This window comes from Athene noctua, chromosome 10, assembly GCF_965140245.1.
Source record: "Athene noctua chromosome 10, bAthNoc1.hap1.1, whole genome shotgun sequence".
NCBI classification, from domain to species: Eukaryota; Metazoa; Chordata; class Aves; order Strigiformes; family Strigidae; genus Athene; species Athene noctua.
The window spans coordinates 23,165,347-23,186,737 of record NC_134046.1 but is presented as its reverse complement, the minus strand read 5'-3'; the positions used below and the strand labels follow the sequence as shown (position 1 = coordinate 23,186,737).

Genomic DNA, 21,391 nt, shown 5'->3' with positions numbered 1-21,391 from the left:
TCTCCTGCCTTACTCTACTCTTACAATTGCTTAAGGTGCTTTTTGAGTATGCTCTGAAAGGTATGTCAGAAATGTAATTGGTGTACTTAACTGTCATGTTTCATTAACAAGCTTTAAGGTCCTAGTGTCCTTTGCTGTTCCTTATGAAAAATCACTCAAGTCTAAGAAGTATTTGAGAACAATAATTTTCCAGTAACACGTTGAATACTTATTAACATACACTGATGGCAAAAGAAAGACATACTGAGATTGCAAAACCTACTTTTAAAAGCTAGGAAGTACTGGGATACAGTCATTTTCTCACCTCATTCATAGCACAGGATGCAAGGTACTCACTATCTATTTATCTACTCAGTTGTAATTATACTAACTGTAAACATATTGTACTGATTTAGTCATGGGCTGTTTTATCACATCCCTCCCTAATATCTCAGTCTTTACTGAGCCTATCTTCATAATCTGCCTATGAAGCAAGGTTACAGATTGACTGACAGAAAGAGTAAAGAAAAAACCTCTATATATGCCCTCCTCTATATTTTGGGGAGCAATTTTAGGTGTAGTGGTTTGATTTGCCAGAGCTTTTAATACCATATATCTTTCTGGGCCCAGGTCCCAGTGACTTAAATTGCAGCTGTAAAGTTGAGCTCTTCTCTAAATCAGATCACACAATTTCAAGATGTGCATTCAGAAAATGAGTAATACACAAACAGAAGCTGCAGTGAGACATATGAACTGTCCAGCAGCAGATAGTCCTCTGGTATGGAAAATAGAATAGCCTTACTGAGTTACTGATAAATAAAACACTAGCTGAATAAATATTGGAAAAAAAATATTCCTAGGTAAATAAAAAATTTACAAGTTTACTTGCTTAGAATAGATGAGAACTGGTTAACTTCTATACTACCTAAATTAGAACTGGGTAAACTGTCAGGTGATGTCCCTGGACAGCATCTGGTCTTCCTGGACAGAATTTAACTACCTTGATTCCAAGATGATTGTCCCCTTCTTAAAATCCCTTCTCTTGCTGTGCATAGATACCATCCCTCTGTCGTAGGTAAGGAGAGGATGATCCTCCACACAATAATTTCATTCACTAAACAGCTTTGATGAATTCCAGGAGCGTGACCTTTCCCATGTACCATGGATGGTGAAGAGATCCTACCAATAGACAGATGTTGAAATGATGATACATATGAATGCATACTGACAACAAGGACAAATTAAGATTGCAATACCAGTCTGACTTTTGAATTACAAAATATAATGGTCTTTCAAGAGTACTTTCAGGTGTGTTCAAAGTCTCTAAAAAAGCAAATTATTAAATAGAGAGAAAATCCACCCTATAGAATAATGTTTATCCCCACACAGATCACCAGTTCATTTAAGTCTTCAGCAAACCCATCCGTAATTATGTGAACCGAGTAGTACAATGCCATCCACTACAAAGTCCAATCACCAAGAGGAAGTACAATAAACACTTTGCAATGTTTACAAAATATAGGGTAAAAAAAAAAAAAATCCCATTGAAACTTGTGATTCCTGAATTCCATTCCAGGCTCTGAACACAGTTAAACGATTACAGATCTGTTAGTGATGGTTACAACTTCCCTCCCTTTTCTTCTTCCTACATTGTCCTACTTCCTATGCAGTTCCACTACACTTTTGAGCAATATGCAGGAAAAGGTTGAGCTCGAGTTAGGCTGGCTGATGAAATCTAGCTACTTACTGTGCTCCTTAGAGAAGCCCTAATCGGTTCAGAGCAAGACTGCTTGCGGTATTCACCTGGTTTGCAGAGTTCACATACAACCAAGTTCCTTGTCTTGACTTCTTCACCTTTTTCTGCACTTTGATCTGCCTATCTTTTTTTTTTTTTTTTTTCCCTAGGACACAAAGAGTACAGGAAAATAAGTCTTCTTACTTGAAGGGTATAAGGATATAGAAATCTGGTGTTTTTATCACAAAAACCTGTTGCTTAGCTTAGCTGTCAAGCATCTGTACCACAACATGCACACTGAAAAGTATAGTATGTAATACCCATATCCTCAATGGATTTTTTAAAGTTTTTTTTTCTAATCCATAGGATTTAATCCATTTAGTTTTGTGTTGTTTTGGTAGTATTTTTTTTAATCTATAGGTCCCATTTTTAAAAAGCAACACCTCACTCCGCCGTGCTTTCAGCGGGGCCTGTGGCAGGTGCCGTCCGGGACAAGGCGAAGGCAGCCTCACACGCCACGGTCTCCACCCCACGTCCCCGGGGGGGAAACAGCCCATGGCCGCTTGTGAAGGGCTCGAGGCGGGCTGCTGAGGCGGCACCGGTGGGTGACAGCACCATCTAGGCCGCGGCCATCAGGCTTGGTCCTTCAGCTGGCACCGGCCACGCCGCCTGAAGAAAACCCTCCTCCCTCCCCAGTTGTTCAAGCCGTTTCTAACACGGGGTACGGCGACAGGAGCCTTTTTAGCCGCCAAGATCTGCGGTAGTTTGACTTGGCGGCCGTCCCTCGCCTCGACCGCTGCGGTCGCTCCCTGCTGTTGGCGCCACTAGAAATTACCTCCGGGGAGGCGGCGCCGGGGCAGCGCGGTCCCGGGGGCGGGGGGGACGAGGAGAGGGGCCGGGCCCGAGCGGGGCAGCGCGGCCCCGGGGGCGAGGAGAGGGGCCGGGCCCGAGCGGGGCAGCGCGGCCCCGGGGGCGAGGAGAGGGGCCGGGCCCGAGCGGGGCAGCGCGGCCCCGGGGGCGAGGAGAGGGGCCGGGCCCGAGCGGGGCAGCGCGGCCCCGGGGACGAGGAGAGGGGCCGGGCCCGAGCGGGGCAGCGCGGCCCCGGGGACGAGGAGAGGGGCCGGGCCTGCCCCGTTCAGGCCCGGCCCCTCTCCTCGCCCCCTCCGCCCCGCGGGGCGCCCTGCCCCCCCGCTAACGTCCCTCCGCCCGCGGCGCACAACCGCCCTTGCCCGCCCCCACCGGCGGTGGCCGCCCGTCGCGGAGCATGGCTCCCCCCGCGCCTCGGACGCTGTCTTTTCTCCTCCTCCTCTTTTCCCTCCACCTCACCGCCTCTTCCAGGCTCAACATCCCCAAGGTGCTGCTACCCTTCACCCGCGGCACCCGCGTCAACTTCACGCTGGAGGCCAGCGAGGGTTGCTACCGATGGTGAGTGCAGGTGCCGCCGCCCTTTGTCCGCCGCTTCTCCCCTCCCGCCGCCGCCGCCCGGATGCACCTGCGGCGTTTCCTCAGCCCGCGGCGGGAAAGCGCGACGCGGCGGGGTCTGATCGCTGCCCCGCGGGGCCGCTCTCCCGGGGGAGCCAGCAGGCAGGCCTCCCCTTGCCGGTTTCACGTTACTTGGGGTGTTTATCGGAGTGGCCCAGCGGTGTGGGAGCACAGACGGAGATAATCGCTGAGGAGAAAGGCTGGGCTGTACAACCCATCGCTGGTGTTTTTTCTACAGTAGGGATGAAACCCGCTGGAGGGGGGCTCTGGCGGGAGGCCGAGGCCCTGAGGGGAAGATCCTCCTGTGGGGAGGCTTCCCGCCATGGCTGGGCGCCCCGCATGCGCCTCGCACCCCACGTGTGCCCACCCTGCCGCCCCACGCGTGCCCACCCTGCCTCCCCCCTACTCCACGCGTGCGTGCCCGGCCTCCACACGCCCCGTGTGCTCACCCGGCAGCCCCAGGCCCGCTGTGCCACCCCACACGTGCTTGGCCCCCTGCCCCACGTGTGGGGGCAGCACCCAGGGCTCACGCTCATGCCGCTGGTGTAGAAGCAGCGCTTCCCTCGCTGGGGTCAGCAGTGGAGGACCGGCGGCTTGGAGTTTGGGGTGTGGATGTGGAGAAGGAGGGATCGAGTCGCACACCTAGCCGAGGCGAGAGCCTCTCGGTGCTGCTGTAAGCTTAGGCAACACCCTGAGCCTGTCGCCTGTGGAAGATCAAGTCAAGTTTTTAAAAGATTATATCTTTCCTGGTTTTCTTTTGGAGGCCTTAGTGCTGAGCGTGTGGGATAAACTCCGGGCTGGCAGCCCCCTCCCGTCTCACGCAGGGGGGAGGCCTGTGAGCTCCCAGGAGGCAGGTCTGGCTTGCGTTGAGCTTTGGGGGCTAAAGGCAAATACCACAGTGTGCGCAGATTTAGAAACTGTTGTTTCTGTTAACACGAGGTTGTGAACTTCATGTTAAACAAGTGTTACCAAATCCCCATCCTTTAACATACCAGAATTGTAATTTGGATCAGTAATGAGCAGGAGGTACCCACCTGAAATAAAAGTGGCAGTCAAGATATGTTTAGGGTGATACTTCCATATGTGCCAGATGGATGCATGTAGCAGTTTTCAGTTGTTGTTTTGTGGCTGACAGTTACTGAAATACATCTCACAGGGCTGTGTTTTTTTCTATACCGGTTTATTTGACTGATGGTCCTACGCTTCTCATTCTGGGGATGGTTACAAGCCTTTGATCTGTGACAACTTGCACACTTGAGGGTGTTAGCATGCAAGAACAGTAATCAGAGTTTCTCCTAAAGTTGGCAGAAGTGAAATTACTAGAGGAACTGCTTGTGATTGTGTAATTTAATTTTTATTTGGGCTATTTTAGTGAAAATCTCTCAAGTATGTTTTTTTTTTTCTTTTTCCTTACTCTAATCTTTAAAGGCAACTGAGTCTTTAAAAGGATTTGGTTTATGTGGTAAAGTATACTGTATGAAGCTAAAGACCAAACTCATCAAAGCACTAGTAAAATCCAGGAGGTGTAGACTGTCTTTCCTGTTTTGCCAGCGAACTGCTAGGTGATGCTGCAGCCACTCCTGCATGTGCCAAGTGCTGTCCAACTGTCAGAAGTTTGTAGACTTTTGCAAATCTCACAGAAATCTACGGATGAAAGGATAGAAGATTGTAGTCCAGGGAAATACCAGATTTGTGTTTTTCTAATGAGGGTGATTTGTAGGCACTTCAGAGCATGTTATATTGGTGCCAGTTGCCAGCCATGGATCGAATCCTTCATGCAGATAGGCTTCAACATGCTTTTCTATCCTCTTCCTATGTCTGCCCTTCAGAGATTAATTTTGGTTGAGAATTAAGGAAACTGTACCAACTTCATACAGAGCGTGTTGTCATTTTTTGTACCGGGGTTGTAAACGTGTATTCACTTCTGCTTTGCAGGGACTGGCAGGATGTGGGTGGTAAAGCTCAACGTGTGCTTACAGAAGCATCAGAAGGAAGCAGTAGCTGTGTCTTTGTGTGTGACTGAGCAGAAGCAGTAATGCTCATCGTGGTGCTCAGAGCACATTTGCTAGATTGCATCTGCGGCTCTCTCCCTGTACATCCCTGCCCCTGTAGGCCTCGAACTGTAGGGTATTAGAAAGAAGTGTACTTTGGAGGGGCAGGCAACTCCACAGCTACTTGCTGACAGGTTTCCTGTACTTTTCCGCTAAAACTGTCTGTAATAGTGATTACTGGAAGGAGGCCATTAAACTGAAGAAGGTAGGAAGTATCAAATGTAATGACTTCAGAAGTAGTGACTGTTCCTCACCCAGAATTTATAAAATGATGGGTGGGTTTGCATGCAGGAAAGCAGGGATTTGGAATGGAGATGATACGATTGAGGCCCTTTGTGTCTGGAGAGGGGATTGAGGTTGTGTAATACTGGTGATTGAGAGGTTGGAGGTAGTGTGTGAAAGCTGCTCTCGTCTTACAGCAGCATCTGTCTTCAAAAGACGTCCTTTGAGTATTTGAAGGACTGCATTACTCATGTCAAACATTCAGAATTACAATTTCATGAAAAGTCAGTCTATGGCATGTTGTGACCTTATTTCTTTCCAGTTTCCCTTTGGGGCTTCAAGTTTACCTCCGAAAGCAGGAGATTTTCAAAGTGATTGTAATGGTGTCTGAAAATTCCAATGATTCAAAGGGAAAAGGTCAAATTTTATCATCATCCCAGCAGATTGGGAGCAATGACAAAATTACAAGCATGGGTTTAAAGTATTTACTGATTTTCAAGATGCTCGTGCCTTCTGGAGTTTGGGTTGCCTTCATGTTAAAAAATTATTTTTTGGTGAAAGCTTTGTTTTCAAAGCATGCAGTGTTCCCATCTGTAAATATTGTACATGGTACTATCTTCAGGGATAAAACACAGTCTGCATGGATATATTTAGCATTTAAATTACATCTGTATTTATCTTTTAATTACCTTAATCCAGAAATTACACCTAGAAGAATGAAAGCATCAGAAGCAGAATTCTCTCCTTGAAATCTGCCTTACCGTAATAACATTTTGGAGGGGAGGGGGGAACACACAAAACAGAAAACCATTTTCCCCCAAGGTATACAGCATGGCGCAAGGTATTTATAGTAGAAATTATCTGTAGTCTATAAATATGTTTCCATGTCTGTAGTGTTGTTTCATATCTTGTAGAATTGCAATAAATGGTGAGAACTGGTGGAAAGCTTAAGCTTCAGAGTTAGTTTTGAGAAATACAACTGACTGAACCATTGACCATTCAAGTCAGAGGTTTTGCTATGGAAACGTTACAGCTGTAGAAAACTGTTCAAAGGTAATAATGGCCCTGTACAATATTTATTGTGAATATAATGAAGGAGCATTTATTGCCACATTAAATAAAAGGGTTTGTCTGTGCTGCTGAAGCCCTCACTGAGGAGGTTACATAACGCTAATTGCCATAGGGAGAGGAGCAGGAGTGGGAGACCAGTCAGTGGCTGAGTGGGTTTGAGCTGCGCCATGCACAGGTAGTGCCAGAGAGCCCAAGCCCTATACACCCTGCTGCAGTTGTAGTAGCTGGCTGGCAAGGCTTATTTTCTAGCTCCTTCTCTTGTCATGTTTCTGATACTGGTTTGTAAATTGGTTTTATCACTCCATGGGATACATGTGGTGGCTTACGTGTTTTAAAAATATATATTAAATAGGGTGTTGCTTATCAGGGTCTGTTACTTTGCTGTAAGATTGACAATCTTATCTCTGATAATCTGGTGGTTTTGTTGTTGTTTTGTGGATTACCTGTTTTACTACGAGTGTACAAAAATTCTGTCTTTGACTCTCACTGAAAAATGTTCTGTGTGAGATACTGATTGTTAATTTCCATATTATGAAATTACATCTTAAATAATGATTGTTATCTCCTGCTGTCCTTACCCCTTCTTTGGTTCTGCCTATAAGGCCATTATAGCAGCTAGTAAAATGTTCACCCTCTCCCGGAGGTGCCTGCACTGCTCACTGCGGGGTAGGCTGGCTGCTTTGCAGCGTGTGCTTTCCCACCGTGGCTTCAAGCTCTTGTTGATACCAGAACGAGCTCAGAATTGGGCTGAGATATCCTTTTTGGTAAAGTGAGATGGGCTGTGCTGCTGTGCCTCAGGTCTGTGTTACCTGAGTATGTTGGCTTCAAACCAGAGCGGGTAGTGTGAGTCTGGCATAGCTGTTTTGCCAGAGTTGAGAAGGCAGAAGAAACAGTCACGTTTTTCCTCTTAGCTGATGTGTCAACCTGCAGTGCAGGTTTACTGTTGAAAAAACTTTTTCTGAATCTGAGCGTAACTTGCCTGGGAAGGAGGACAGAAAGAGTAGGGACTGCTGTTGATTTTGGGCAGCTTTCATTGCTGAACACCGCTGAAATGTTTTAAGACTGTTGCTCTCTTTGGGTGTGGGTCTGACTTTATTAATTGAAGCTTTGTGTCTGCACGAGAGGAGGTTTAACAGAGTAGATAATTTGAAATAATGCAAAATGTGACATAGGCGTTTTGGAAGTAAACTCCCTTTTTTGTTAGAAAATTTGTTAATTTTCTAACTTGAAATCAGGCTGAGCTCATTTCAGAATAACTTGTGTAGACCAACCTTTATTTATTGCATTCTCCTAGTTGGAAGTTGACTGTCACTAGTGTGGCATGCTATTTTTCTTCATGCAGCTAGAAAAGTTACAGAGATAAGCCCTTATGGTAAAATGCTTTGGGCCACCAGCTGATTTGACAAAATATCCAAGTTACAGTAGGGTTTCTGGGTTGGATTTTTGAGAACAGTTATCACTGTCATCTGCTTCCTCTGAGGTTAATGGGCATGCCAGCTGATCACTATTGTAAAATCCCATGGGCAAACGCTTCATTCTTGTCTCATTCTGCACTGTGTGATGTTTCCATTTGCTTTTAAAGCAGAACTGTATATAGGATTTTTTTGCTGCTATTTGTTTTCCCAGTACAATAAGAAATCTCCTAGGAGAGGACTGAGTGAACAATAGAGAGATAATATGCCACTGTGTTAAAAATCCTGAAGAGTTGAGGGAGCTCTGCCAGGCTCCCCGTTTCCTTTGGAACGTTTCCATTCCCATATCCTTGGTTCTCTGGGAATCTGTTTATCATACAACTACAGCTGCCTGGATGCTGTTCTGGCTCTTGACATACAAAAATGAGAAGAGAGACAACAGTGTTAGTCCCAAGAGTGACTGGAAATAAGGTACCTAATGTATCAGTCAATCCAGTCTTACCAAACTCTTGAAAACCTTTACTAGCCAGTTTCCCTCTGCCTATATATCTGCCTGCGTGCCCGATAGAAATTATAAAAGGTTAGATCAACTGATAGGCATGGTGCATCTCTGCAAAGGTTGATATTTGCTAATTTAGTCAGTTGAGTTTAGTCTGAAGAGCTAACAAAAAAATGTAAAATGCTGAGGCAATAAGAATCAACAGGGTATTGCTAGAGTGAGGGAAAGAGTAATACTTGCCTGATGTTTAAACCAGCTGATAAATAAATTAAATATAATCCTTGAAATATTTCCATGTGATATTTATTACAGAACAATCAGTTGAAAAAAAAATGCAGGCACAGGTTTGAGTAGACCTGTAGATACAATCTTGGCACACAGCTTTGTGTCCAGGAGGGGGCCAAAAATCATCAATGAAATGGAAATCAGCAGGAGGACTGGCTGTCTTTATTGTGAGTGGCGTTAATTCCTGAACAAGTAGGATTTTATTCTGAGGGAGATAAATATTGGGACTCTTGTGAATTCTTTTTCCTCACCTCCTTACTCTTCTTTCCAGTGCTTCCTCCCCTGCCTTGCTCCTTCTTCTAGACGCTGGTATGGGATGGAGAGCTAGTGCCAGAAATGCTTCCCATTGCTTGCTTCCCAGGATCTAATTTTGACCTCTGACAAGCCTAGGTCTCAATATCACACAATGACGTGCTGCTGAAGATCTGCTGTAGTTGAGAGGTGATATAAATTGCAGTCTTTGATGTCATCTTAAAGCAAGAGTGTCTTTTTCATGTCCATCTAGGACACAGCAGCGATCCCCGTGTGTATTACAGCAGGGTAATGCCACCGTAGTGCACAGCCTGTTCGATGAGTGCCTTATCCTTTCTGTACTTGACCCTGAACTGCACGTAGCTGTAAACAGAATATGCTTTTGCTATTGCCCAGTGATACTGAGAGGCCATTAAGAATGTCATATGTTATGGTGCAAAAAGCAATAGTTATGCAGATTGGTTTTTAATATAATTTAATAGTAAACCAAGCCTCAGAAAGGCTGTTTCACCTTCCCAGTTCAGATAATTGCCTAAAATAGCAGACATCCTATTGGTAATAAAACTAAGAATGTGCTTGCGTTTAAAAAAAAAAGTAAGAAATTCACCTGATATTCTTACCTCCTATTTTAAACTACTGTTAGAGGCCAAATACTATGTAATCTCAGGTTCCTTACTCCATTGACAACTAAGAGTTAACTGGCCTTCAGCTGTAAAGACTTAAAAGTTCCTTCATAATTATGGAGTGTATGTAAGTTTACAGCTGAAATTTATGCAAACTTTTAGTTTGTCTTTGTTACTTCGTTTTTCTAGTCTGAAAAATATCTTGTAATTAGATTTAGTTTTACAGTACTGCTGTTAGTACAAACTGTAGTGGTTACGATTGTAATACCTAACTGTATATTAAAAGAACAAATACAAAACACAGTGAAACCCCCGTTGTGTTGTAAACATAATCAATTTCAGACTGTAAGAATGCAAAAACCTCAAATTAATAAGAAAAAATCTAATGGCAGAAAATATTAAGTAGTGTAAAGAGCTAAATAATAAAAATAAATTCTGTACATGTAATGCTTATTTAAAGATGCCTGCCGCATGCTCAGCTAAAAAAAACAGCCAAATACAGGAAAAGCCTTACTGGTTGTGAATACTAACATTCTTTAAAGAAACTTCTTAGATGCTGGAAAACTCTTCCATGGTTACCAAAGCAGGGACAGAGTGACAGGAAAATAACTAATTCTTCACTCTTAATTAATCGCTGTATAGTGAAGTAAATTGTACTACTAATATAGAAAATTAATCATATTATATTATAAACCCTAGTATAAAAAAGTATGCTCTCATTTGTGTACTTTGCTTAGGTATCTGGAATATAACAATTTTCAGGCCTAAGCTTCTAATTGGTGTTTAAATTGTCCATTGAATACTGCTGTGGGTTGTTTTTTCTTTGATCAGGTAAAATACCCTGGAATTTCTGGGTTAGCAGTTGTTACTGTTGTTTCAAAATCCTTTACAACTAGTCTGTGTAAGCAAAACAGTTGGGAGCACGCCAATATTATGAATTAATAATGCATTGAACTAAGGAATTTTGCCCAGGACACAGCTACCATACTGCTATGCGGTGTCTAATGACCTGTACGCTGCCATTAGCATGCACAATTCAAAACGTTCTGACTGGGGTTTTGTGCCTTCAGAATGCAAGCTTTTGGGGCCTCATTGTTTGGACAGTGTAATGTGATGAAATCCAGACCCCCACGTAGGGAACCAGAGAGCTGACACAAATGTATTTTTGTTTCATGTGAAGTTTCTGTGAGAAATGCAGTGTTTGCTGTCTTACTGACTGCTTTGAACCAAAGGGATTTTGGTGTCTTGCACGACTGGATTTGTCTTCAGAATTGTGCTTTTTTACTACTTAAGGTTGAAAACAGTATTTGGAGTTTTATTCCAGTGATTACAGCCAGACTGGTCCGTGCTGAGCTGGACTGCAACCGCTAACTCAAAGACAGCTAGACATCTTGTGTTATGTTATTTTTTGAAATTAATACAATTTTAGTGAACAGGAAATTTTGTTCTTCACTATTTTGGATTGGTTGGTTCTTCCAGTAATAAAAGCAGGTAAAATCTACATCTGGGGAGAATAGTATGCATGGTATTACTGTTTGATTGAAACTTTCCCCCAGCTCCTTGCTGAGTTAGAAGGCTTTCCCCATAGATTACAGGCAAGCGTGTTTGAACATCCTTCAGAAGAAAAGTCTAAATCAATCCAGCTTCACCATTTTTTGCCAGGTGGGGATCTAGTACAGATAATGCAGTGATTTAATCAGAACTGCTGTCATCATCTGGGAGAAGCAGTTGCTGAACAGCTTTGTCATCAGTGCCTTCTTTCATTGGATCCCTGTGAAAGAGCTTTGCTTCGGGATCCTTGAGCAAACAGCTATGCCTGTTTCAGGTGCTTAATCCATTAGCAGCTTAGGCAGGGTGCTGGGCTCTGAGTTGGAGTCCAAGCAGGCTGCCTTTCTGCCTACTCTGCAGTAACTCCTGCAGGTGTGTAGCATGAGTGAGCAGTCTTGTAGAGCAGCCACGACCCAGTTTTCCAAACCTGTTAGTCAGCAGCTCATCCCAGTTCGGAGGGGTGAGGCTCTTTAACTATGTGCAAGAAGTATGGCCTGCTTCAATATTTTTATTGCTTTGAGCACTCTACATTCAGTCTTCAGATGTCTATTGCTGGTATCTGAAATTTAATTTCAAGAGACTTGGTTTGTAGTGACTTTAAAACTTTTTTTTTTCTTCATCTTGATATTTTTGGCACACAGGAAATGAGAACTGGCTTCCACGTCCATCATGAGCTTCCCACAAGCTCATTTCTGAAGCAGTTGACTTTAGAAAAGCCATACAAGTCAGAGCAGGAAGTAAGATGCAGCAATTTAGGTCTAAATTCCATGTAGGCTTACATTTCACCAAAGATGATTATGTGATTTTGCATGTTTTAAACAGTTTTCAGCTAAACAGACTAAATCAATTTTTTTAGTTTCTTGATTGAAATATGTTGTTTCTTACTTGTTCAGAGACTCTGCTATAGCAAACAGGTAATTGTGATGTTCTGTCATCAGGGAAGACTTCCATTTTTTTCAGAATTTGGTTTCAGACTTGTTGAAAAATGCAACTACAAGTGGTGAATGGAGCTTTAGCTAAAATTATTTTACTTTCTACGTCAGTATTCTGTAGGTGTTTTTGCTTGTTCCATGTCTCTAAGCTAATAAATAGTCAGGCCAAAAGCTTTGTAACTTCCTTAAGTAGGTGAGTATAGCTCTGAAGTGACTGAATTGCATTCAGCAGTGTCCATGCTGTGGTAGAGGGAATGCTGTGCTTGTCTGCCTGGTCTCTGGTGGGCTCTGGTCCGTGCTTTCACCTTTCCTCAGCCTGCACTCGCTTTTGCTGAAGTCCTTGAGGAGCTGTTGCAATCCAGCTCTTACAAAAGTTGAGTCCTGACCTTGTAGCATGTCTTATGTAAATTATTTTGGTGGCTTTTAAACCAGACCTTTGATTTCTGTCTAGCAGTAACTTAAATCCTGCTCATGCAACCACGTAATCTTGTAGGTCCTCCACCAGGCCGGAAGTAGCGAGCATAGAGCTGGCCGATCAGGATGAGCGCCAGTGTTCACAGAGAGCTGTTGTCCAGGCACGGTCCTCCCAGCCCACACGTCTGACAAGTATCATCTTTGCTGAAGACATAAGTAAGTTTAACTTTCGTAAGCACGCCACTACTTGCTTATGGGCATCCTGGCATCCTCAGGAAACAAGTAGAGAATTAAAAGTGCACAAACCAAGACATTTCCATTCATATGCGTAGTCATTTTAAACTTTTCATGGGCATGGTTTTTAATAATTTTTGTTAAAGGCCTCAAATAAATGTTAATGATATTAATGATACATCCAGGAAAATGGGTAATTCTTTAAAAAAAGGGGGGGGGGGTGTTGGCTGAAAATAATTTTTAGTAATCCTTTTTATGTAGCACAAATTCAGATGTGGATTTTGCCCTTGAAAATTGCCTTTGTGTCTGTCATACAATATACCTATTTAGTTTTTATAATGACAGGCAAAATCAGATGGTCTTGCATCACTAAATGAAGAATTATATAGGTCTGTCTGTGGGTAACAGTCATCGTCTAGGACATGAGCCATGTCTGACAGCTGCATTGCAGAAGCTCTTAATATGTACTCAGAGAAAATGTCTGAACTGTTTGTGTAGATGAAAATCACAAGTTTTTAAGATTTAATGTAAAGTTCAGTGAGGAAGGGAACTGCTTTTCTTGCTTGCTTAACCACAGTCACCACTTGACCAAGACTTTGTTAGTCAAGGTCATGACCTAGTTTCAGTTCCTTCAGTGTCTTGTGTCATTAGCTAAATCTGAGGTGCATTTTGTGTTGGTGCTTTGATGAGCATGTCCGGTGTTGCTGATTTCATGTGTTCTTTCTGATGATTCTTCAAGAGACTGGACAAGTGCTTCGTTGTGATGCTATAGTTGATATAATTCATGACATTCAAATTGTGTCCACAACAAGAGAACTCTATCTTGAAGATTCACCACTGGAGCTAAAAATTCAGGCTTTGGATTCTGAAGGTAAGAGATATACAAGTAGGCGGTAAAATACATATCAAAACCCTTAATTGTCTGATCTGTGCACTGGTTTTATTTGTGACACGGTTGAACGTTAGCAGCCAAGCTGAGTAATTTAAATGGAGTTATCTGGATAATAGGTTGAGTAACATTGTTTTTGTTAAAGTGTAAAATCTAGATACCATCTGAATAGGAAGATCAAACACTGCTTGATTTCCAACAACATTTGCTTGCCATTTATCCTTATTGTTCCAGGAAACTTAACTGTAGTGCTAAGGGTATTTTTAAAAAACAGAAAATAATTAAAATCAAAGTGTCAGCTCTTCGCAATTGTACATCCAGGTCAGGTGTAAGAATGTAATGGAAAAAGTCCCAAGACTTGTCCCATTGAAATGACCCACCAGGGTTTAACTAGGCTGAGCAAGGCTGCACAGGAATGTGAAGTAGTCTGTTCTTTTTTTTCTTCTTTTGAGCTGAGATAGTCTAAAGAATTTTGCAAAAGGACGTTTTATCTGGGTCCAATCAAGCATCCAACAGGATATTCAGAGGTGTATCAAGAGCAGTGTGGGCAGCAGGTCAGGGAGGGGATTCTGCCCCTCTACTCTGCTTTCATGAGACCCCCCTGCAGGGCTGTGTCCAGCTCTGGGGGCACCAACATCAGAAGGACACGGATCTGCTTGAGTGGGGCCAGAGGAGGCCACAAAGATGCTCAGGGGGCAGGAGCACCCCCCTGTGAGGACAGGCTGAGAGAGTTGGGGGGATTCAGCTGGAGAGGAGAAGGCTCCAGGGAGATTGTATAGAGGCCTTCGAGTACCTAAAGGGGTCTACAGGAAAGGTGGGAGGGACTCTTGATCAGGGGTGTAGGGATAGGATGAGCGGTAATGGGTTTAAACTGAGAGAGGGCAGAAGAAATTCTTCCCTGTGAGGCGGTGAGGCCCTGGCACAGGTTGCCCAGAGCAGCTGTGGCTGCCCCCTCCCTGGAAGGTTCAAGGCCAGGTTGGACGGGGCTTTGGGCAACCTGGGCAGGTGGAAGGTGTCCCTGCCCATGGCAGGGGGTGGGACTAGGTGATCTTTAAGGTCCCTTCCAACACAAACCATTCTATGGTTTGATGATGTTGAAGACCAGCCACTTATTGCTTGGATTAATATCCCTTAAAATTATTACAGAAACGCTCACTTTTGGGAGGTACCATTTAGGCTTATAAAAGTCAGTGCATTTGGACTGAATGCATAATTATTTAATAGGAGCAGAAAACTTCTTTTCATACTGTTTGTAGCATCAGAAAAAGAACCATGATGCTGGTAAAAATTTCATGCTCTGGTTTCAACAACTGATTTTTTTATGCACATATCAACATTCACACAAACCAAGTGATTTTTAGGACAACTACTTGGCTGAAAGGAAATGACACATAAAGCATCTCTAAAAGGTTGAATTGTTTATTTGGTAGTTAGTGAGCCCATCCTACATTTGTTTATTTGTAAACCATGAATGCCAGGTTATGTATGGAAATATCTTAATAATGAAAGGTAATTTTGTTTTCTTGTAGTATTCATAGTACCATATTCTTGACTTGGCATTTCTGCAAACTCTCAAGCATTCTCAATGGACAAATTTTCCTTGGAAGTCACCTAAGGTAGAGTCTGAACAGGAGCAGTGGTTCAGAACCTATGAAGAATGTTTTAATCGGCATCACTGAAACAGGGTGTTGATTAGAAGCTGTAGGACTAAACTTTGCAATCTAAGTTTAGGGGATCAGGATACACTTAGCTTTGAAAATGAGTTCCTTTTGACCCAAATAACTTTGGGATCCACCCTTAGGAGACCTTTGGACAAATTGAACTTGTGGTGGTCTTTCTTGGCATGCTTTAAAAAAAAAAGAATTCAAGAGCAGTGGCGAGTTTATTGAAGGACATAATTGTTCAGGAAAAGTCAGAGAATTGAATAAGGGATTTTTGCACACTTTTCTTATAGAATTCAGAAGGTGAAAAAATCAATATAAAATAATTATCCTGTTTAATGAATATTTGGAAAAAATCTGCTTAGGTTTGCTGAAAACTTGCACAAAGAACAGCTGCCAAGCCTGTCACTGCAGTCTCTGTGAGAGAGATTAGATGCGTTGTATCAGCTGTTGTAGCTTTTTCCCTGGTATGTAAAGTTGTTAAGTAGGCCCTAGGGATGTACCAAGTGTGATTTGTTTGGGGCTGATAGTCATTATTGCATCTTACATTGCCAGATCATTGCATCTGGTGTGGGTCAGACCATTCATTAATGTTGATTATTCTACTCCTGTGAGTATCAAGATATCTTCAGGAATATTTTCTTTCCATGTTCCTTTCCATACTGTCTGGTTATTATTTTCATAAGCTGTATTTTTTAATCAGTTACATCATTCAGATTGCTTTTTGTACATCTTTTTAATAAGCCACTCTAAATACAAACTCAATCCCCAAATACTACTTTTCAAAGATTACTAAAACTAGAGAGGAAGATGATCATGGGGATCTTTGGCTAAATTAAGTATAGAATATAGAAGGGGAAAAAAAAGTCATGGTATATATATTGTTGTCTTTTATCTTTTGAACTTTGCTCAAGTTATTTTATTATGGCTTAACTAGAGGGAAGTTAAGTAAGAGAAAGACCTAAAGATGTGAGTTTGCATTTCTTTGGCTATGAGTGTGCAAGGAACACTGGCTTCCTGCCTCAGTGATGGAGCAGAGCGCAGCAAGACAGGTCTCCATGGTAGCTGGGGTTTGCTCCAGCCTTGCCAGTTTTGCTGCCTTTCCGCTGAAGCATCCCAGCGGAGCAGCTCTGGGCCGGGTGACGGCTGTGGAGCAGGAGCACGAGTCGCTGCCTGCGTTGCCACCCGCGCGGAGCCTGGGCAGGTAATGTTACAGCTGGCCAGGACACCTGTCTGCAGCTCCGGTGACAGCTTCATGATCCTGCAGGGAGGCACAGAGACGTTATGCAGTTCATGACAAGCGCTGTATTACCTGTCTGCTGCCCTGGGGGCTGCCTCTGGTAGGCTTAACCTGGAGAGAGATGCTGCCCTTCGTGCTGCCGAGATAGCTGATCCCGTCTTGGAACGAGTGAGACCCTGCATCGTCTGGGGAATGCCTGTGATAGTTTGTCTTTGATAACCTGACTTTGCCTTTGTAGTGAGGGACCCCAACAGGAGCCAGAACATCCAGGCCTCAGGGTGGTTCAGAGGCTGTAAGAATAGTTTTGTGCTTTTGCTACCAGTTCGCTGAGGCACTGGCTGTGGCCGGGCGTAGCCTCTCCATGGTGCCACGCTGCGCCTTTCTCCACTGGCCTTGGGATTGTCAGCTGGAGCAAAACAAAAGAGTGTAATTCATCTTTGCAAAGCTAAAGCATGCATCATTAAAGAAAGTTAGACTTGAGTGCATGTTAAATAATCCAGTCTCAATCAATTTTAATTGTCTTGTGTGTTTAGAGTTTTGTGTTTAAAATCCTACTTATTTGGGATTTGGAACTATCTGTAGTAACTTGTATAGAAATGGGAGAAACAACTTAAGGCTGTGCGTTGTGTTAACTTGTCTTAATATTTCTGTGGCTTAAAAATGTCAGATACCTTTAAGCATAAAAATTCAATAATAAATTTGCTTTGATTCTTACTTTATTAATATAGATATTAATGTTAAAGGGAGTAACACAAATGAAAATATATTTTAAAATATAGCAAATACTGGGATTTCAGTTCCGTGTTTATTTGTGCCGGTGGACACTGCAGTTCAGAGCAAGACTCATCTTGAAGATTCTAACATCTTTCAGATTAGCAGCTCCTTACACTTAAATGTAATCATGATAAATCTTTTTTTTCACTCTTTTTATTCCTTTCTTTTTCTTTTTGTTCCTTTCTGTCATTTACAATTTCTCATGTTCTAGTGTTTTCACGGTTTCTAGAAAGAAGGTGCTCAGTTTGAGTTCTTTGAGTGGGGACGTATTCCTGTTATGGGTAAATCATGGTTGTGCTCAAAACCAAAACAATATGGTGAAAGTGCAGTTCATCAGTGCTGTGAACTCAGGCTACTCAAATGATATCTCAGATCCCTGTGCTTCAAAATGAAAGGTTGTTTAGCAGGTTTTTATGAAGTCCTGTTAATATCTAAGAAGTAGTAAGGCTGTTGTAGTCAAAGGGGAAAGGAGGTGCTGGGTGCCGAGGGTATCTTAGGGGCTGACACGTGGAGGATAGGTGGTGGTGACACCTGCACCTATCTGGTGGGCTTTGTGAAAAACATGAAGTGGGATATGGTGTTGCAAAATCTGAACAGAAAAGCCAGTTAACATAAACATCTTAAATTTGCTGAAGTCAGTAAAGCAAGGTAGATTGTGATTTTTAACTAAATACCTACAGTGCTTCTTTTAGGGATAAGATAGGGAAATTTCCTAGGGGAAGAGGTCAGTTTGTGTTCCAGGAAGACTGTGCTTGTTACTTACTTTTGTTTTAATCTGATTGATTGATTTATAGGAAACACTTTCAGCACATTGGCAGGGTTAGTCTTTGACTGGACAATAGTAAAAGATACAGAGGCTGATGGCTTCTCAGACTCCCACAATGCGTTACGGTAAGTTCATTTAATTTGTCCTTGAAAGTCTTGTGTCCATTAAGTTTGATGTATATAAATATTTCCCAACATCTAGCAGTTTACTAAACTGATGCCTGAGATGATGCTTATGGGTCAATTGTTTCAGGAATTTTTTTTTAAGTGGCTACTCAACAGACTGGACACTCTCACCCTGTTTAATTTAACAACCAGTAGTGTTAATGAACAGCCCAGGTAGCTCTAATGCAACAACTAGAAATAAATAGATGCTTTTGTTGATCTTTCTGAAACATCTTATGTAAAGCAAATATATATCTCGGGATTTCAGCAGAGACCTTCTTTTTAATAGGGGGTTTTTTTTTAAGGGGAAAAAAGTCCTCTTCCGTTTCAGAAAGGACCTCTCTGAACATTTTGATCAACACTTAGTTCAGGTTTTGAAATAGCATTTTTGAAAGCTTTTTTGGAGTGGACCAAGTAGCTGCTTGTTAGCTAGACACAGCTCATAAGGCTAGGTGAAATAATTCATTGAAAGATATTCAGTGAAGGTATTCAATATGTTGTCTTTCAGACAAAGCAATGAATGGAAAGCACTTGCTTGATAAGTAAGCCATGGCACTCATTTCATCAGTACTGACTCAAAGAATAAATTAACTGGAATCTAGAAATGCTGTATTTTGTGGTATCCAAAGATCTTAAAAGTGCTTTTCACCTCACTAATGAGATAAGTGGTTTTCAGTGTTTCTTATAATAAAGAAATACTCCCTCCATTTAATGGAGGTGGAGTTCTTGCCCAAAAGTCAGAAAGCTCACCTGTGGCAACAGTAGGAATAGAATCCAGATTGGTTTGGGTTTTTTTCCTCCTATATTTGTCACCAGATCATCTGTCACCTCTGCTGTTTTGGTGTTGTTTTTTAAATTTCATTAAGCATGTGTACTATGTAGTTTTCCAGTGATGACTTCATTGCTCTTCAGTGGCTTCAAACAGAAATTTGAGTTTCTACCCTTATTAAAATAACCAGAATTGAAGGCTACTTAGAAGTACCTTGCATGGGATATTTTTCAAGTTGAACTTTCAAGAGTTTCATCTTTGCACTGGCACCAACTGGTGTCAACCCACCAGAATCCTGTTATCTAGCAGTGTTATGTCAGTATTCATCGTATTATATGCCATGGTGAATCTTGACTTTGCTCAGTGTGAATGTTGGTAGAAAAAATGCCTCCCTGGTAAACGTGACTTTGACCAGACTGCAAACACTTGAAACATGTTTTTTTCTCACAAAACAGATATCTGTCAAGAAGATAGATACTTCTTGAGTACAGCTTTAGTCAAAGCCTCCCTAACATATAGTAGGCTTGTAAGATGAAATACATTCAAACTCATGCACCAGAGGCTTCAGTTACTTCAGAAGACATGTTCCAGCAAAATGCAGGTAGATTGCAGGACATAAACTAATGTAGGAAACTGTCTTCCTTTAGAGAACATGGCTTTGTTGATACCATGATTCTATGACTAGCTTGCGGGGAAATGATCTCTCTTAGAGAGCAGAATGGTTAACGGTTGACTTCCATCCCCAAACCTATTCCAGATACATTGGAAACAGAGTAGGGGTAGCAAACAAGGCTCTTTGCTACTGGGTAAACACAAACTCCAATTTTGCAGCCGTGGAGAAACAAATGCACAGCATTACCTGAGGAAAGCCTGTTAAGCCCATAATCCACTTGAAGCTGCAGGTGTAAGTGTATGGCCCCTGTGTACAGTGAGAGCCAGAGAGTGTGCTAATTGTTTCGTGGGACTCAGGATCCAAGTCCTAGTCCATATGGAGCTGCTTGTTTCAGTATAAGTATTTGCTGGAGATGTGTTTTTAACCAAACTGTTAGCACAGATATAATAGCTTAAAAATGTTCCAATGGTGTTAGCTTTGCAAAATAAACGATAAACTGTCATAAATATGTTAATATTCATAGCTGCTCTCAATATGACTTTACTGGTTTTACTGTGAAAGCACACATAAAGCCAACAGATCATGTGCATACAGAAGCTGGCAACCTTTAAAACATGGTCCTCTTTCAACTTTGTCCTGTCATTTACCCATTCATGGCAAATTTCTTTCCTCTCTGTTGTCACATCTCATTGAAATTTCTGACAGTTACTGCAAGTATTCTGCTTATAGAATTTTTTCCATCATCATTTATTAAGTGCATCGTAGCTTCTTCATACAGGTTGAAGTATGTTCTGGTTTGTTAAGCTGTTACTTCTATAAACATAAGCTTCTTGGGTCTTCCACATCACTTGTTCCACAATAATGTAGAGAGCTTTTGCAGTCTACACCACTTTAAAAATTGGAGGGATCATTACAGACAACATGTGCAGTCTTCTGATATCTCTTGAAAGCCAACAACAAGCTTCAAACAAACTTATCAGTCACAGAAATTAACTGCACATATCTTGAAGAATGAGTAAAATTTGGATATCTGGTCCCAGGTAGATATCTTAAATTTTCTTAAAAATGGAAATAGCTGGGAATAGATGCTGCTACTGTTTCTCTGTGGGTTTACAAACATTGGTTAACAATTTTTCATTCACTTCTTTGCTCACCTTTCAGTATACTCAAGTTCTTAGAATCCACTTATATTCCACCTTCCTATATATCAGAGATGGAGAAAGTTGCCAAGCAAGGAGATACCATTTTGGTGTCCGGAATGAAAACAGGGAGTTCTAAATTAAAAGCAAGAATACAAGAAAGCGTGTATAAGGTAAGGAACTTGCATTCATCTTTGGTCTTTTTATTATTTAGTTTTACAGTCCAGTGTTACATGAGTACTGCCAGTTGGCTCTGCCGTACTGTTCCCAGTGTGGATGGCAGTGCTGCATCTCTGCTGTACTGGATTGACTCTGCAGCCCATACCACAAAAGATGGCAGTGCTGCTTTCATCACCCTGAAAGGGTTGGGGCTGGCTGCAGTTACCTAACCTACGATGGTGCATGTGCCAGGGAGCATTTCTAAACCTAACTCTGACAAAAGGCCCTGTGGTAGAGGAATACACTTCAGATACCTCTGTACAATTTTATTATTCCTGATACTCATTCATATTTTTTACATATATATATAACGACAATCATGCTGGATAGGGCATTGGCCATTTAGCTTTTTTTAACAATAACCAACTAAAACACTTTAGGGCTCTCTTTTCAGTAAATAAATAGCTAGAACAAAGAT

The 21,391-nt window shown here is 42.3% G+C and overlaps 1 protein-coding gene across 2 annotated transcripts in view; it reads left to right on the top strand.

The window, feature by feature from the left end:
- The first annotated feature begins 2,941 nt into the window (after positions 1–2,941).
- The window catches only part of NUP210 (nucleoporin 210), a 67,991-nt gene continuing 49,541 nt past the window's right edge, over positions 2,942–21,391 (top strand). For both annotated transcript variants that reach the window (XM_074914266.1, XM_074914265.1), the window contains exons 1-5: positions 2,942–3,139; positions 12,585–12,721; positions 13,479–13,610; positions 18,098–18,194; positions 20,777–20,927. In XM_074914266.1, the coding sequence (XP_074770367.1) occupies positions 2,979–3,139; positions 12,585–12,721; positions 13,479–13,610; positions 18,098–18,194; positions 20,777–20,927 (678 nt within the window). In that variant the 5' untranslated portion in view covers positions 2,942–2,978. The remainder of the gene's footprint in view (positions 3,140–12,584; positions 12,722–13,478; positions 13,611–18,097; positions 18,195–20,776; positions 20,928–21,391) is intronic.